The sequence below is a fragment of the Nuphar pumila genome, chromosome 9 (assembly GCF_984573655.1).
Source record: "Nuphar pumila chromosome 9, dmNupPumi1.hap1.1, whole genome shotgun sequence".
NCBI classification, from domain to species: domain Eukaryota; kingdom Viridiplantae; phylum Streptophyta; class Magnoliopsida; order Nymphaeales; family Nymphaeaceae; genus Nuphar; species Nuphar pumila.
This window is the reverse complement of record NC_143257.1, coordinates 118,670,083-118,688,757: the sequence shown is the minus strand read 5'-3', so window position 1 is coordinate 118,688,757 and position 18,675 is coordinate 118,670,083. Positions and strand designations below refer to the sequence as shown.

The 18,675-nt window shown below is 36.5% G+C and overlaps 1 protein-coding gene across 1 annotated transcript in view; it reads left to right on the top strand.

The window, feature by feature from the left end:
- Window positions 1–18,085, top strand: part of LOC149829056 (uncharacterized) — a 68,796-nt gene extending 50,711 nt beyond the window's left edge. Inside the window, exons 14-20 of the mRNA XM_090017259.1 lie at window positions 208–293; window positions 371–437; window positions 519–585; window positions 684–820; window positions 15,740–15,831; window positions 15,994–16,060; window positions 17,535–18,085. Coding sequence (XP_089873385.1) covers window positions 208–293; window positions 371–437; window positions 519–585; window positions 684–820; window positions 15,740–15,831; window positions 15,994–16,060; window positions 17,535–17,699 — 681 coding nt within the window. The 3' untranslated portion in view covers window positions 17,700–18,085. The remainder of the gene's footprint in view (window positions 1–207; window positions 294–370; window positions 438–518; window positions 586–683; window positions 821–15,739; window positions 15,832–15,993; window positions 16,061–17,534) is intronic.
- Window positions 18,086–18,675: the final 590 nt, after the last annotated feature.

Sequence of the window (18,675 nt, the reverse complement as noted above, 5' to 3'; positions counted from 1 at the left end):
TTTATTGCTTGAAGTACATGCATTTACTGCCAAGTGTAATCGATTTGCTCAGTTTTGTGGATGATAATGGTTGGAACTTTGAAAATTAATGGCGTCACATATGTAGATTATTGAGAAAGCAATAAATCTATTAGTTTTACCACTTCATATAGTTTCCTAGCCTGAAAGTGCATGTGTTTGTGTGTTAAGCTGTGTGTGGTTGAACAGGGCAAGGACAAAACTGCTGAAGAGAGGAGGATTGCCATTTGCATATTTGATGATGTTGCAGAACAGTGCGGTGAGGCTGCGATAAAGTAAGTCTCCCCCCTGCATAAATGCCCTTTCCAGTCCTTAAATCTTTCATCTACTTATTCTCAATTCTTTTGGACAGGTACTATGATACTTTCCTTCCATTCTTATTAGAAGCATGTAATGATCAGAACCCTGATGTTAGACAGGTTTGTATATAGAACTGCAAGCTGCGTTAATGTTTCACACTCTTCTGTTACTCTACAACTTATGTGAATACCTTGTCCCAGGCTGCCGTTTATGGGGTTGGAGTGTGTGCAGAATTTGGGGGGCCAAAGTTTAAGCCTTTGGTTGGAGGTATTTATCATGTCTTGTTTGTATGACATTTCATTTTTCGTGGACAGAAGACCCTTTTTGAAATTTAAATAATTCTTGATTGCTGTTTATTTTTGCAGAGGCCCTTTCAAGACTAAATGTTGTAATAGGGCAGCCTGATGCGCTTCACTCAGATAACATGATGGCTTATGATAATGCTGTTTCAGCTCTAGGAAAAATATGCCAGTTCCACCGTGACAGCATTGTTGCTGCCAAGGTGCTCTCTCTCTCTCTCCATTTTGTTTCTGAAAGCAACAATTTTGTGTTTTTGGTCTTTCTATAGGATTAAAACAAGATCACAGCTGTTGTCTTGTGGAATAGTTTTTCTTGCTTTCTCTTTAAACAATTGCTTTTTGTGTGTTTTGCAAGTAAAAACCAAATATTTAGTTTTCTTATTACTCAATAGAAATGTAAAAATCCAGCTATTTCAGCATGAACCAGAAAATTGCTCAATAATCCCTTGAACTGCCATGCTCCACTAAGATTAAGAACTCTAGTTGTTGACTAGATTGACTATTGTTAGTCAAACTCATTTCTGAACTTGTGATATGATTTTATGGATCTTGGTCACTGGAAACGGCTTTCTGGCTATGTCACATGGGTGCGGGTACGGGTGCGACACAGGTGCAGAGCAATTTCAAAAATTTTGGTCACGGGGACACGGCTATATATGTATATATATATATTTAAAATATATATATATATATATATATATATATATATATATATATAACAATAATAAGATTGTAAATTTTAAAGCAATAAGTTGACCGGTCAAAGTTGACAATATATATATATATATATATCATAAATGGACAAAAATAGACTCAGTCAAAGTTGACCGAGTCCAAAATGTGGACGGACTCAGCCCCGGTGCATTGACCGAGTCCGACACTTTGTTGACCGTGTCCGCCCCGTGTCCGAAGCTGCACCCGTGTCCGCACCTGTGTCGGGGCATGTCGACGCGGGTGCGTCGACCTTTTAGCCGAGTCCGTGTGACTTAGCTTTCTGGTTTCTGCATAGAAATAGGAAGGAAGCTGTTACGGTCAACAAAATGATGACAGGGATAAAAAACTAATGAGAATTTGAAAGAGACTGCTACTTTTGCAAAGAAATTTATGACTATTAAACTATAAGTGATGTTCAGGAGAGAGTACACTGTTGATTGCAAGAATTACAAGAGTCACTTTATTTATGTGTTTCTAGCATCAATAGATGATCTCCTTCCATAGGTGTGTATTTGATTGCTGGAGACAAAAACCCCTTGGAGATTTTGTCTTCCTTAATTTATCTTGTGTTTGATTGCAATTGGAAAACATAGTTAAACTTTTTTTCTTGTGTTTGATTGCAAAATAGGTAAAACAAGAAATGCACATACATAGCAAAGAGCAAAATCAAAACATGTCAATGCTTTTATGGATAACATAACAGAAAGAAAAGCCATAAGAATGTTGCTTCACCAACAACATGGTCATGGTTAACGACCAACACAAACCATTGAAATGAGAATGTGAAACCAGAAACAGGCATTCCTATAGATAAACCCAAAAAAAAAGTTGCAGAGCTGTAAAAAAACAAACAAATAGATGAAAAATCTGCATAATCCATTTCTATCCATGAATGCATAATAAAAAAATGCATACTTCACATGCATTCGGTGATCTAAAGAGAGGATGTACATGATTATAGGGCACTAGAAAGCATAATTAGTAGAGATCTCTTAGAACCCCTTCTCATATGTGAAAACCGTCAATGAATGATAAGGGATTCTCATAATCTGAAATCCATGCCATTAGAAGAAGAACATGAGAGAAAAAGTCCACAAGGAGAGAGGAGAAGAAGGGGAACAAACGAGAAAAAATCCAGAGAGAGGAGAAGGGGAACAAACGAGAAAAAATCCAGAGAGAGGAGAAGAAGAACAAGAGAGAAAAAATCACTAAGAGAGAGAGAGAGAGAGAGAGAGAGAGAGAGAGAGAGCAATCGGCTGGTGTGGGGGATGTCCAGCCTCCGGCGCCAACAAAGCTCAAGGATGCTCAGAGATGGAGATGGGATGAGGGTCGAGGATGGATGCCCTTCGCCATACTTTTTTTTGGGACAAGCTTTTGACAGGGATAAAAGTCGCGGGTTGGCAGAAACTTTTCACGTGTTTGATGTATGCGTGGGCTCCTCCTGAAATCCAGGAAAAAAGTCTCAGTGGAGTTTTTATCTCAACTTATTAGAATATGGATTGGATATGGATCCGATAAAAGATCCATATCCATTCACGAGTTTTGTTTTGTATTTTAATGTAACATGTGCAACTAATGAAGGGCACCTTTGTCATTGTAAAATGATTGTAACCCTATTAAGCCTAATGAAGTATTACTGCAGCAAACAAGTTAATTGTGGCTGCCGATTTCTGAAAGCTCCCTCCTTCCCTTCATCCTTTCTCGTGCTTGCAGCAGAACATGTCTGTTCATAGGTAAAATTATCATGGTATCAGAGCAGAGGATCCTCTGGGCGTGAAGGGTTCTGCTCAGTCGACGTGAAGATCGAGTTCTCCTTACCGTCAACGAGCCACGAAACTTCTGCTGCGTGACAGACTTGCTCAGTCGATGTAAAAGTCGACTTCTCCTTGCTGCCAACAGATTTGAAATATATTCAGGCCTGAGACATATTCTTTGTTGCTTCTTCCTTTCCTGCAAAAGTCGAGTTCACCTTTAGTTTCATAAACCCAAGTCCCTGCCCGAGTGAATCTGGTTCCACTCTTTCCTACGAAATACCAGATTGTCGTTACTGCAATCTGATTTTGCCTGTCACGCCTATTCTAAAACATTTTTTCTTTTCTGTTTCTTGCCCTAAAATTTCCTTTGCTTCTGTATGTCACGTTAGTGATCTGATTTCACTCTCACTTGCCAAAGACCAAATTGTCATTTCTGCTGCCTTATCATATTCTGTCACGCCTGTCCCAACATATTCTGTCATAACTGTCAGTTTATGATAAAACAGGCCAGCTTCAGCCACTAGTGTTTTTTGTTTCCATTTCTGTCAACAAATCTTCAAATGGACTCTTCCGCCAATTCGGGTCTCTCTTTCAGTTTCCTGGGGCAATTAGTTTCAGAAAAACTAACCACCAACAACTATCTGACTTGGAAAAGGCAGATCGCTCCTTTTATTCGGAGCCAAGATCTTTCAGGCCACTTGGATGGATCCACTCCAATGCCTCCAGAATTTTTCACAACTGAAGACAAAGATGATGGAGGATTGCTGAATATTATTCGCAATCCTGCATTTGTTACTTGGATGAAGCGCGATCAGGCCCTCGTCGCGTACATCACTTCCACATTGTCATAAGAAGTTTTGATTTTCATTCCTGATGATTGTGAAATGAAATGGGGATCTTCGAAACACGAGCTTTGATTAACAAGAGCAAGTGTCAAGAATGACACTAAAGCATAACCCTTAAAAAGGGTATAACTGGAAACAAAATAAAAATAAAAATGTATTCTTTATTGATATGAAAAACCAATTGCTTAAGAAGCATTGGAGTGAAATACAAGAGGGGCTGCACCCCTTTATATACACAGCTGAAAGAGGACTCAATAGAGCTGTTGGGCACAGTCCAACAGCTCTATTTAGAGCTGTTGGAATGTGTCAGTCCAACAGCTCTATTGCTAGTCAAGTCTGGACAGGACTTGACTAGCAACAGTCATTCTAGTTCAAACTGAACTAGATGACATAAAGACAAAAAATAAAAATAAAGGAAAAAAAATACAGAAAAGAAAGAAATTAAAAATGTATTTATATATATAATAATATAATATTATTATATATACATATATGTACAGTTTTACATTTTAACACTCCCCCTCAAACTTACGGTATAATGAGCGAAAGTTTGTCTAAGAGAAAGTGAAATCGGGGAGCAGCGAGAGGCTTTGTAAAGAGGTCTGCTAACTGATATTCTGAAGTGACATATGGCAGATCAATTATCCCGTGTAGATATTCCTCTCTGACGTAGTGACAATCCATTTCGATGTGTTTGGTGCGTTCGTGGAATGTTCTGTTACTGGCAATGTAGATCGCACTTTTGTTGTCACAACACATTTGTGAAGCCTTTGTTGCTTCAACTCCCATGTCAGCAAGCAGTCGTCGGAGCCAAACTACTTCCATGGTCGTGGTTGCCATGGCTCTGTATTCAGCTTCGGTGGATGAGAGAGATACCTTCTGCTGCTTTTTACACCTCCACGAGATTAATGATTCCCCTAAAAAGACACAAAAGCCAGTGGTTGAGTGTCTGTTATTGGGATCACCTCCCCAATCAGCATCAGTATATGCAATTAAATCAAGAGAAGAGGAGGAAGATAAGAAAAGTCCTCGTGAAAGAGAGGACTTGATGTATCTGATAATACGCATGACTGCTCCCATATGAACAGAAGTAGGAGCATGTTGAAATTGACTTGTTGTATGAACAGCATGTGCTATATCTGGTCTGGTAATGGATAGATAGGAAAGTGCCCCGACAAGCTGTCTGTAAGGAGTAGGGTCTGCAAGAAGTTCTCCATCATCAATCTTCATTTTAACATTAACAACTTCTGGAGTGTCAACTTTCTTATCATCAGTAATACCAGACCTGAAAACAATATCAAAAGCAAATTTAGTCTGAGATAATAAATATCCTCTAGGAGAATAAGCAACTTCAATGCCTAAAAAATATCTCAACAAGCCCAAATCAGTCATTTCAAAATGAGATTTAAGAAGTGTTTTGATTGTTTCAACTCCCTGTTTATCGCTTCCGGTGATGATCATATCATCCACATAAAGAAGAAGCACAATCATTCCTGCATCAGAATTCTTAATAAACAAAGCAGTGTCAGTTAAACAGAATTGAAAACCAATATCAATCATAACACGACTAAACCTATCATACCAAGCTTTTGGTGCTTGTTTAAGTCCATAAAGAGCTTTTTCTAAGCGAAGGACTTTACCCTTAGGAATACTTAGACCAGGAGGGGGTTCTATATATACTTCTTCAACTAGCTTTCCATTTAAAAAAGCATTTTTGACATCCATTTGAAAAATAGACCATTTTTTGATAGAAGCTAAGGCAATTAAGGTTCGGACAGTAGTCATACGAGCCACCAGAGCAAAGGTTTCTTCATAATCAATCCCATATTCTTGGGCATAACCTTTGGCTACTAAACGGGCTTTATATCTTTCAAGAGTACCATCACTCTTGGTTTTAATTTTATAAACCCATCGACATCCTATAGTTTTCTTCCCTGGAGGAAGATCTTGAATATTCCATGTAGAAGCCTTTTCAAGTGCATCTAATTCAACTTTCATGGCTTCTATCCATTTGATATCATTTTTTGCTTGAAAATATGTGGATGGTTCTTCATATGAGTGAATTAATGCAATAACTGCCCTATATGTGGGTGAGAAAGACTCGTATGATACAAACTTTTCTGGAGGCCTCGAGATCCGGGATGATTGTCTAGTTGGAATGTTAGAATATTTCTCAAGTGCACATGGAGTATTAGACTCTTGTCGCCTGGAATATTGAATACTAGTATCTCTATGAACTTCTTCATTTTCAACATTAAGATCAATAATTCTTGGATCATCATCAAAGTTACAATCAAGGTCATATTCATCAGATGTTGATGTTAGATCTAGCAAAAAGGAGTACTCAGTGACGTCTTTTAATTTTCTAAAATCAAAGCTCTCCTTTTCAAGAAAGGAAACATTTCTAGACACATATAGTTTATTATTTTTGAAGTCAAAACATCTATAACCTTTCTGGTTTTCAGCATATCCTAAAAAGGCACAGGGAATCGCACGAGGGGAAAGTTTATCATTTTTGTCAGTAAATATGAAACATTTGCACCCAAATATTCTTAATCTAGAGTAGTCTGGAGAAATGTTCATAAGTTTTTCAATGGGAGTGATATTTTGTAACGAAGAAGATGGCATCCTATTAACGAGATAGGTGGCAGTTAAGTCAACTTCTGCCCAAAAGTCTTTAGGGACTTGATTTGCTATTAATAAAGTTCTAGTGGTTTCTATAATATGGCGATGTTTTCGTTCTGCCAGTCCATTTTGTTGAGGTGTATAAGGACAAGATCTTTGATGTGTGATGCCATGCAATTTAAGATAATTTTGAAAATCTGTGGATAAAAACTCTCCCCCTGAATCTATGCGAAAAATAGTAATATCATTTTGAAATTTGTTTTTAACCATATTATAAAAAGTTTGAAAGTATGAAAATACTTCAGACTTATGTTTGAGAAAGTACATCCACGTATGTCGGGAGAAATCATCGACAAAAATAACATAGTAAACAAATCCTCCTTTAGAAATTACTGGTGCAGGACCCCAAACATCCGAGTGTATTAATTCAAGTGGTCTTGAAGAAAAAAAGGTTCTGTTCTGAAATGGTAATCTTTTCATTTTGCCGAGAATACAATCTTTACAATCAAATGATTCAGAGTTACAAAATTTCCCTAGATTTGGAAAATGTTGGATTTTGGCTATATGTGGGTGACCAAGTCTCTTATGCCACAGTTTCAACTCTATTTTTTGAATATTATAACAAAAAGCTTTCTTCGGCATTTCCAAAAAATCCATGTAATAGAGTCCTCCTTCTCTATGGCCTTCCCCAATCAGCTTGCCTGACTGGCGATCCTGTACCCAACAACCATGAGAAGAAAAAGAAATATTACACCCATAATCAGAAATTTGAGATACAGATAAAAGATTTAAATTTAATTTGGGAACATGTCTAATTTCTGGAATAAAAAATTTTTTTGTTTTATAAATTTTTTCAAAATCTCCTATTCCTTCTATTTCAAGAGAAGTCCCATCAGCAGTAAAGACCTTTGACACACTTGTTTTATTTTTAACACATTTGGATAGACTTTGATTATTTGGGGTCATATGAAAAGATGCACCAGAGTCAAGAAGCCAAGAAATTTTACCTAAATCAGAAAAAGATGAGGCTGCTGCGCCGATTGAAGCTTCAGATAAGGAAGAGGCACCTTTGATGAGAGGCTGAAGGATCTCCATTAGTTGGGCTAGGGAAACTGGTGCATCCTGATCTTTAGGCTCCGATCCAGCAATTGCAGCTCTTTTTTCTCTCAGCTCCTTAAGTTTGGGACATTGTGGCCTGTAGTGTCCCGGTTCATGACAGTGATGACAAATAACTTTCTTCTTATCATAGTCACCATTTTGTCGGTTAAAGTGAGGAGGCCTATATGATCAAACATGATTCCCTGGTCTAGACACGGCTAAAACGGAATCATCTTCAATTTTTAAAGAACCTTTCCGGAGACGATTTTCTTCCATTGTTAACTCTTCAATAGTTTCCACAATAGAAGAAATTTTTCCCCGGTGAAGTAGGGCCGATTTAGTGGTTTCAAATTCCGGCCTTAATCCAGTGATAAACTGGTAAAAATGTTCAACATCGAGTTGTTTCTGACGAAGCTCGATGTCTTCGGCACAATGCCACTTTGGTTCTAAAAGGGAAAGTTCTTCCCAAAGTTCGGACAACCCATTGTAATATTCACGAATAGTTTTGTCTCCTTGTGTCATCATTCGAACTTTTTCTTGGAGGTTGCACACGTGTGCAATATCTTTGAGGGAATACATATTCTTAAGGTATTCCCATGCCTTATCGGCATGATCAAATTTGGCAAGACTTGAGCATTTTTTAATGTCAACGCTATTGATAAGCCATGACATTATCTTCGCATGAGATATTCTTCATTCTTTCCATTTCTTCTCGTATGAGGCAATAGCCTTGATTTTCTCTTCTTCCGATAGAGGGACGTCTTTATCTCCCTCCTTTTTAGTAAGAGATAGCTTAGGTTCCGAATCAGAACCATCCACAATCCCCCATAAGCCTTTTCCCCATATATGGTGCTTCATGATTGAAGCCCATGTTACATAGTTCGTATCGCTTAGTTTCATAGGCATGATGGTGACTTTATCATTGTCATCCATCGATTACAAGGAGAGAAAGAATAGGGATAGAAGAGAAACAAGAAGGAAAATGAGAAAGAAAAAAAAAAACAATACAACAAGATGTGAAATCTTCTCCAATGAAGTGATAAAACACTTCTCTTCAAGTGGCGAACACTTTTGCAAACGGGCACGGAAACCGAGGCAGCTTTTCCTCAAGATTTAGTACTTCCGCGGCTTTGATACCATGAAATGAAATGGGGATCTTCGAAACACGAGCTTTGATTAACAAGAGCAAGTGTCAAGAATGACACTAAAGCATAACCCTTAAAAAGGGTATAACTGGAAACAAAATAAAAATAAAAATGTATTCTTTATTGATATGAAAAACCAATTGCTTAAGAAGCATTGGAGTGAAATACAAGAGGGGCTGCACCCCTTTATATACACAGCTGAAAGAGGACTCAATAGAGCTGTTGGGCACAGTCCAACAGCTCTATTTAGAGCTGTTGGAATGTGTCAGTCCAACAGCTCTATTGCTAGTCAAGTCTGGACAGGACTTGACTAGCAACAGTCATTCTAGTTCAAACTGAACTAGATGACATAAAGACAAAAAATAAAAATAAAGGAAAAAAAATACAGAAAAGAAAGAAATTAAAAATGTATTTATATATATAATAATATAATATTATTATATATACATATATGTACAGTTTTACATTTTAACAGATTGCACATCTAAAGTTTTGTGGGAGGCTTTAGCTCAGACCTACTCTCAGATATCAGAGGCTAAAGTGTTGTTTCTTAAACGCGAATTTCAAATGTTAAAAAAGGGTACAATGAGCATTATTGAATTCTTGAATCTAGTCAAAAGCATCACAGATCAATTAGCTATGGTTGGGTATCCAGTGTCAGATAAAGAAAAGGTGCAACATACACTAAATGCACTGGGTTCAGATTATCATGTTCTTGTTACATCCTTATTGTGCTTGCCTACGTTGCTTAGTTTTGAGGAATTACGCGCCAAACTCTTTCAGTATGAGATGACACTGAAAAGCATGTCTGAAGCTTCAACGGGACAATCATCTACGCATGAGGTTCTTGCCACAGGGGTGATAGCTGATCGTGCACGAAGAGGACGTGGCAGAGGCAAGGGAAATCCAATCCAGGGTGGACGTGGGTTACTACCTACACCACCAAATTCCACTGCTAGTTTTTCAAGGAATGTTCCCACATGCTATCAGTGTAACAAACGAGGTCACATCAAAGCTAACTGCTGGTTCAACCCACAAAATCAGAATAGAATGCAAAACACTAGAAATGTTGGTACATCAGGAACTGCAGGTACATTTCGGGTCAGTGATGATGCTAAGGATCTTCTACTATCTGCAATGACCAACTTGAATCTGAAGCAAAATGATGATGGAATATGGTATGTTGACTCTGGGGCAGCAACCCATGTGACTGGCAATGCAGGTAAGTTCTCTACTTTGACTCCCTATTTTGAAAAATCTAATATTGTAATTGGAGATGGGACTCACCACCCTATTTCAAACATAGGCAACATCCTCATTCCTTTGTCTGAGTCATCTATCCCTTTATCTGATGTTGTTCATGCACCAAATATAAAGAAAAATATTGTCTCTATCTCTAAACTTGTTGATTCTACCAATTCATCTGTGGAATTTACTCTTACTTCTGTCTTTGTCAAGGATCTTCAAACGAAGGAGATGTTCGCTAAAGGAGAGCGACGTGGAGACATGTATGTCTTTAATGAAGATCCAGCCTCCAGTATCATGAAGCTCAAGTCTGATCTCGTCTCTAAAAGCATCCTAAGTACATCCAAATGCAATAAGTCAGATCTCTGGCATTCTCGTCTTGGTCATTGTAGTCAAGTCTTTATTGAAAAGTTAGTGTCAAATGGTTTTCTTTCAGAGTCTGTTTCACCTTCAGTGAAGGATAGAATATGTCCCAGTTGTCAGGTTTGCAAAAGTCATGTACTTCCTTTTCATCAAATAAATAAAAGAGCCTCCATGCCCTTTGAGATAATATGTTCAGATGTTTGGGCTATGTATCCTTTATTGACAGTTTTTCTCGTTTTACCTGGATATTCTTTATGAAACACAAATCAGAGGTTTTTCTCATTTTCCGTCACTTTCATGCCTATGTTAAAAATCAATTCTCTCAAAATATTCAAATTCTCCAATGTGATGGAGGTGGTGAGTATTCCTCTAAAGAATTTTTAGATTTTCTCCAAAATAATTGGATGCATCGTAGAGTTTCTTGCCCGTACACTCAACAACAAAATGGAATTGTTGAACGTAAACACAAACATATTGTGGAAAGCGCAATGAGTATGATACATGGGAGTAACTTACCCATTAGTCTTTGGACTGAAGCTTTTCACACTGCCACTCATGTGATAAATCGTCTTCCTATGCCCATTCTTGAAAGTCAATCTCCCTATTATATTCTCTTTGGGGCACATCCTGATTATAATGAGTTGCGAGTTTTTGGATGCACATGTTACGTACATATTGACAAATCCATGAGGACTAAATTCCAGGACAAAGCCTCTATTTGCCAATTTGTAGGTTATGCAGATGAATACAAGGGTTACAGGTGCTATGATCCCGTCAATAAGAAGATAAGAATTTCCAGAAATGTTGTTTTTGATGAAAATAGTTTTCTGGGAAAAGAAGCAGACGTCAATCGTGAACATATTGGTGCAGTTGCTGATTGGTATGACCCATGGCTTAGTGTTGAACTTATTTCACAAACTGCCGAACATACTACTTTAACCCCTGAAAGCATACATGGGGAGACGGTTTCGGATGTTGCATCACAAACAGAATGTCTGAGATACAAAGGTAATGTGTATACCAGGAGACCCAGAGAGCGAACAAATGAACCTGCTGAAGAACACGTTGCATCGTCCAATAACAGAGAAGCACCAAGAAGATCAGGCAGGATAAGGCATCCTATTGAAAAATGGGTTAGTTATGACAACTTTTCTATGGACTTTCAAATTTTCCTATCCAAGATTGAAAAACACGATGAACCACTTGGTTTTCATCAAGCTATTCAATCCAACAAATGGATTGAAGCGATGAATGAGGAGATCGAGGCACTTCACGAGTGTCAAACATGGGAGATAGTTGGCCGTCCTCCAGATAAAAATGTCGTTGGATGCAAATGGGTATATAAAATTAAATATAAACCGGATGGTAGTATTGAACGGTACAAGGCACGTCTTGTTGCCAAGGGTTTCACTCAAGAATATGGTCAGGATTATGATGAGACATTCAGCCCAGTAGTGAAAATGGGAACTATTCGCATTATTCTTGGTTTGGCAATTGAACATGGTTGGACCCTTAGTCAGCTTGATGTTAAGAATGCATTCCTTCATGGGAACTTAAAGGAAGAAGTTTACATGGAGCAACCTCAAGGTTATGCAGAGGGAGACACAAAAGAATATGTTTGCAAATTAACCAGAGCTTTGTATGGTTTGAAGCAAACTTCTAGGTCATGGTTTGAAAGCTTTTCCTTAGAAATTCAAAAACATGGTTTCTTCCGTTCCCAACTTGACCATTCTCTGTTTATATATAAGAATAGTACCACTGTGGTTTTCTTACTCATATATGTTGATGATATTGTGATCACTGGTAATGTTCCAGACCACATTCAACGAATTAAAGCCTTATTGAGTATGCGGTTCAAAATGAAAGACCTTGGGGAACTAAGATATTTTCTTGGTGTAGAGGTGGACAGACAAGATGAAAAAATGTCATTAACTCAACACAAATACACTCTTGATCTTCTGGCTAAAGCAGGAATGACAGATTATAAACCTCTACCCACACCCAGTGTTGTCAACCAAAAGCTCAGTATTTGTGATGGTGAGTTATATCCTGATGCAGTCAAATATCACAGTTTAGTGGGTATGTTGCAATACCTTACTTTTACTCGACCAGACATTGTATATTCTGTTAATCAAGTATCTCAATTCATGCATGAACCAAAGACTGGTCACATGGATGTTGTCAAACGCATCCTTCGCTATCTAAAAGGAACGGTGGGTGATGAGCTCATATATATTCAATCTTCATGGAAGATACCAAAACATGACATACTGGCCTATACAGATGCAGACTGGGCAGGGGATCCAGATGAGAGGAGGTCTGTTTCAGGATACTGTGTTTTCATTGGGAGAAATCTTGTCTCATGGAGTAGCAGAAAACAGAAGGCTGTGACAAGATCTAGCACAGAGGCAGAGTATAGATCTATGGCAGCTGCCACAACAGAAGTGACCTGGATTAGGCATCTACTTGCAGAGATGGGAGAGAATATCTCAAATTCGACACTTATGTGTGATAATAGAAGTGCTATACAAATTGCATTCAACCCTATTCATCACAGTCAGACTAAGCATATTGAGATTGATCAACATTTCATCAGACAAAAAATAGCAGACACAGATTGAACCAGTTTATGTGCCTTCAGAAGACCAAGTTGTCGATATGTTTACAAAAGGTCTTACAAGACACTGTTTCTGGAATCTGAAGAACAAGTTGCACATGGTTCACTCCCATGCACAACTTGAGGGAGGGTATTAGAATATGGATTGGATATGGATCCGATAAAGGATCCATATCCATTCATGAGTTCACCTTTGTCATTGTAAAATGATTGTAACCCTATTAAGCCTAATGAAGTATTACTGCAGCAAACAAGTTAATTGTGGCTGCCGATTTCTGAAAGCTCCCTCCTTCCCTTCATCCTTTCTCGTGCTTGCAGCAGAACACGTCTGTTCATAGGTAAAATTATCACCACTATCAAACATGCCTTAATAGAATTACATTATCTCTATGTTACAAAGTTTCAATGGCATGTGGTATAGATTAGTAGCCATTACCGTTCAACCATTGTAATCGGTTTTATGCAGCCATCACAGCTGGTAAATGCATTAGCACATGTAAATGGTGGCTATGGAAATAAAATGTGATGGTTTCATCCTTTACTGACGGGTCTTCAATTTTGTCTTCAACACTGGTATGCCAATGAAGAAAGCAGCCTTTGCAGACTGTCAATTATTCATTTATCAAAGTAACCTTATAAAATATCAATAACACCATCAGTAAGTAGTTTAAAGCTAAACAGTTGTTAACCAATGTATACTCTTTAGCTTGATTTAATTTACGTCTGTTTTTCTTCTCCAGCATGAAATATACCTCAAGAAAATAAGAGTTGCAGTGTAGTGTAAATTGCTGTAGCCAAGCTTATAATTATGGTTTTGCAATAATGGTAGGATTCATGTTCAGTGCTCTTAGATATAATCAGTGTTGTGAAAAGCGTTGAGGCGTAGCGAGGCGCTCCACCAAAAACCGAGGCGAGGAGTAAGCCTCGAGGCGTAAAGCGTAAGCCTCAAATATTTTTTTTGAAAACTTTAAAAAAATTATAAAAAAAATATCTAAAAATATAAATAAATAAAGAAATGCTTTATTGATGAAATAACAACCAATAAGAAATAGAAAATCTCAAATAAGTACTAAAAAACATGAGATTAACATATAAAAGTAACTAAAAACCGATTACATAACTGGAAAATATATGAGATTAACCAAAAAAAGTTAAAATATACTAAGAAACTGATTGCATAACTGAAATAACTGGAAAATATATGAGATTAACCTACAAAAGTTAAAATATATGAGATTATTCTAAAAAATATGAGATTAACATATAAAAATAACTAAAAAAATGATTACAGAACTGGAAATTATATGAGATTAACCAACAAAAGATAAAATATACTAAGAAACCGATTATATAACTGGAAAATATATGAGATTAACCAACAAAAGTTAAAATATATGAGATTATTCTAAAAAATATGAGATTAACATATAAAAGTAACTAAAAAACTGATTACATAACTGGAAAATATATGAGATTAACCAACAAAAGTTAAAATATACTAAGAAACTGATTACATAACTGAAATAACTGGAAAATTTATGAGATTAACCTACAAAAGTTAAAATATATGAGATTGTTCTAAAAAATATGAGATTAACATATAAAAATAACTAAAAAAATGATTACAGAACTGGAAATTATATGAGATTAATCAACAAAAGATAAAATATACTAAGAAACCGATTATATAACTGGAAAATATATGAGATTAACCAACAAAAGTTAAAATATATGAGATTATTCTAAAAAATATGAGCTTAACATATAAAAGTAACTAAAAAACTGATTACATAACTGGAAAATATATGAGATTAACCAACAAAAGTTAAAATATACTAAGAAACTGATTACATAACTGAAATAACTGGAAAATATATGAGATTAACCTACAAAATTTTAAATATATGAGATTATTCTAAAAAATATGAGATTAACATATAAAAGTAACTAAAAACTGATTACATAATTGGAAAATATATGAGATTAACCAACAAAAGTTAAAATATACTAAGAAACTGATTACATAACTGAAATAACTGTAAAATATATGAGATTAACCTACAAAAGTTAAAATATATGAGATTATTCTAAAAAATATGAGATTAACATATAAAAGTAACTAAAAAACTGATTACTTAACTGGAAAATATATGAGATTAACCAAAAAAAGTTAAAATATATTAAGAAACTAATTACATAACTGAAATAACTGAAAAATATACGAGATTAACCAACAAAAGTTAAAATATAGTAATATACTAAGAAACTTATTACATAACTGAAATAACTGGAAAATATATGAGATTATCCTACAAAAATTTTGTTGTAATTTTTTTTTTCCGCCTTGAGGCACACCGCGCCTCAAGGCGAGGCGCGCCTTTTGCTCCTCAAGGCGTGTTTTTTATAACACTGGATATAATTATCTCTTTGTCATGCTTAGAAATATTTGTTTTATTGACCTTCGTGTGTGTGTGTGTGTGTGTATATATATATATATATATATATATATATATATATATATATATATATATATATGGAACAATGAATTTACTATGTTAAAGCTCGGTAGAGGAGGTTATTGTAAATTTTGTTTTATTTAGAGATAGCTGATTCACTTTGAGTAAGCTTTTATATCCTATTTCATTCATTAATGAATATTTCTAAATTGTAACATCAGATTTTATGTCTGTGGATGTAACTTGTGCTTGTTTTTCAGGTAATCCCTGCTTGGTTAAGTTGCTTGCCTATAAAAGGAGATCTGATTGAAGCCAAACTTGTACATGATCAACTTTGTTCAATGATTGAGAGGTAACAGCTAACAACAAGAGTAACTAAATATGTAGATATTCTTTTCAACTATGAGGATATTTCTGACTGGCAGTGCTTAGTGTTGTATTTCTTTCTACTTTGCGTGCTAGTCTATGCTCTTATTGTTGACAATGCTCTTTGTTCCCAATCCTTTGTTTGCAGGTCGGATATGGAACTTTTAGGCCCCAACAATCAGTATCTTCCTAAGATTCTTGCAGTGTTTGCTGAGGTAGTTCTTTCTTTAGATTCCCTTACTGAAAAATCATATAGCCATTGGATTAAGATTTGCCCTGGCAGTGCCCAAATATAAATGTCTGAACACTTCATGAAATTGATTGATCCTTTTTTAGGATATCATATTTTATTTTTAATGAATGTTGTCATTCCATACCCTGCTCATTGTGTTACCCTCAAGAGACATCTACTTCGCTTTTTTCAAGATGCAAGATGACTGAATTTTTGGCACTTTGTTTTAATGTAAATCTATTTATGCTGCAATCTTAGAGCTCTGGGGTTTTCTCCTGGTTTCCAATTTTAGTTCTGTATATAGTGTGCCTAAGGCAGACATTGAGATGCAAATTTAGAGTGTCTGTCAGCCCCTCTAGTTGATCACATACTACAGCTACACTTTGTTGAAGTGCTTATAAGAATCATCCATGTAGTTGAAACTAAGGATTTTACATTAATTAAATCAAGCGACTGCTATTTTTCTTTAGAATAAAAAAAAAGTAGATTGGTGTCAAGTCATGGTTAAGTGACATGTCAACTATAAATTTGGGTAACAGTAATGATCGGCACATATCCATAGTAAGAAGGGTTATTGACAGTGTATGAGTAGAGTAAGAGGCTGACATGATTACACTAACGTGAGTTTTTTGAGGTATAAAAAAAATAACTATTTGGCCTGGGACCCTAGTTCAGGCTCCTACTAAAATTCTAAAATCAGTTTCTGATAGCATTTTTTGTTATTTGTAAAGGTAGTTTTACCATATAGAAGTCTTTTACATGTTTATGTTGCTACTGTCTACTATTATGTAGCCCATCACTTCAGTGGTATGTTCTGACAAAGGTTTTGCTGTCTGCCCACAAGGGCTTCACTTATCTAGTAGGGGCGACTTGTGAATGTCACCAAGTTGACGGGACATCACAAGTTCGAAACTCACGGGTGGCGTCCCTTGCTGCAAGGTCGAAGCTGGGTGTATTCCCCGGTGGGCAGGGGGGACCTCAAGGGTTTTACCAACCGGAGGCCAGCCTATGTGCACTCGGTGATGGTTTTTTTTTTTCCCTTGGATTATCCCAAAAAAAGGTTTTGCTGTCAATTCTTTTTAAAATTATAAAGCAGTCTTGACATCTAGGGGGAAATTTTATTCCAAGGTTTTTTTTTCCAGTGAGATTTATTTATCTCAAGATGTTCTCTAGAGTGTTTTATTTTTGTTGCATGGTAATTTCTACCTTGCATTTTAATGTGCATATACACGTTTTCTGTATTAAAAAGCTGGGCATCTAAACTTTTTCCCCATTTGCATTGAGAAATTTGCCCAGATTTAATTTATATGAGAAAGTTTGAGCGCATGCTTTCTCTAGCAACTTTTCCCTTATCCCTTGGCAATCGAATGTTTTCCTAGTGATGTTATTTTTATGCACAGAATTGTTAAGATCATGGTGTGCTTACTGCGTTAGTTGGCGTCATTTACTTTCTATAGGTTCTATGTGCGGGCAAGGATCTGGCAACAGAACAAACAGCTAGCCGGATGGTAAATCTTCTAAGACAGCTTCAGCAAACATTGCCGCCAGCTGCTCTTGCATCGACCTTGTCTTTGTTACAGCCTCAGCATCAACTTGCTTTGCAGTCCTTTCTATCTTCATAGCTGGTGCCAGGAGTATTGTGCAGATAGCAACTGCTTGATGATTGTTTGGTTCTGTATGTGCTGTTTTCCTATTCTTTTCCATGCATTAAGTTCCATTGGGATCGACTTGGGTGTGGAGTGCTGTGGGCTGTGGGGGCCATGCGTGGTCCAAATGTCTTGGTGTAGAGTGTGTATATTATTTGATAAAAGAAAATAGGATATTTGTCTTCTTTGCTGTTGCAAAGTGGTGTCCGGGTTGGTTTTTTCTGGGTCATGTTGGTGAGCCAAGTGAGTGTAGGAGAGTTATGTCATTGAGGCAAATTTTTTTGTTGCAGTTTTGGTTCTTGTCTCTGTTTATTTGATTTTGACAAACCTTGTGAAATATAAGATTTGAAGTTTCTGTTTTACTCTCTGGTTTTCTCAATGGATTGAACCTTCGACTTGTTCACTGTCTTAGTTTACCTGACCTGTTGGAAATGTGGGATCTCTCTCTCTCTCTCTCTCTCTCTCTCTCTCTCTCTCTCTCTCTCTCTCTCTCTCTCTCTCTCCACACCGTAGGATTACTCATATATATTAGTAATGATAGGGGTGCTCCGGGAGCACCTACTCCCATCTAGTTGAAACTTGAGACCCTATAGATATGATCTACATGCACTTTTTTTGTAGAAAATAAGTTTTGAATGTGCTTGTGGTTTACAAGTAGGTTTTTAAGATCTTCAAAAAAATCAATTGCCTACAATTACTAAAGTTTCATGACCTAAAAAATCTTATTTTTATATACAAAAAACATGATCCAAGGCATGATTCTCATCAAATAAACTTTGCTGAATACATCTATGAAGTCTGATTGATAAGATGCAACTCACACCTATGGTTTCTATCATGTGGGTGTAAGAGCTCTTGGAATACCATAGAATGACTATATATATATATATATATATATATATATATATATATATATATATATATAGAGAGAGAGAGAGAGAGAGAGAGAGAG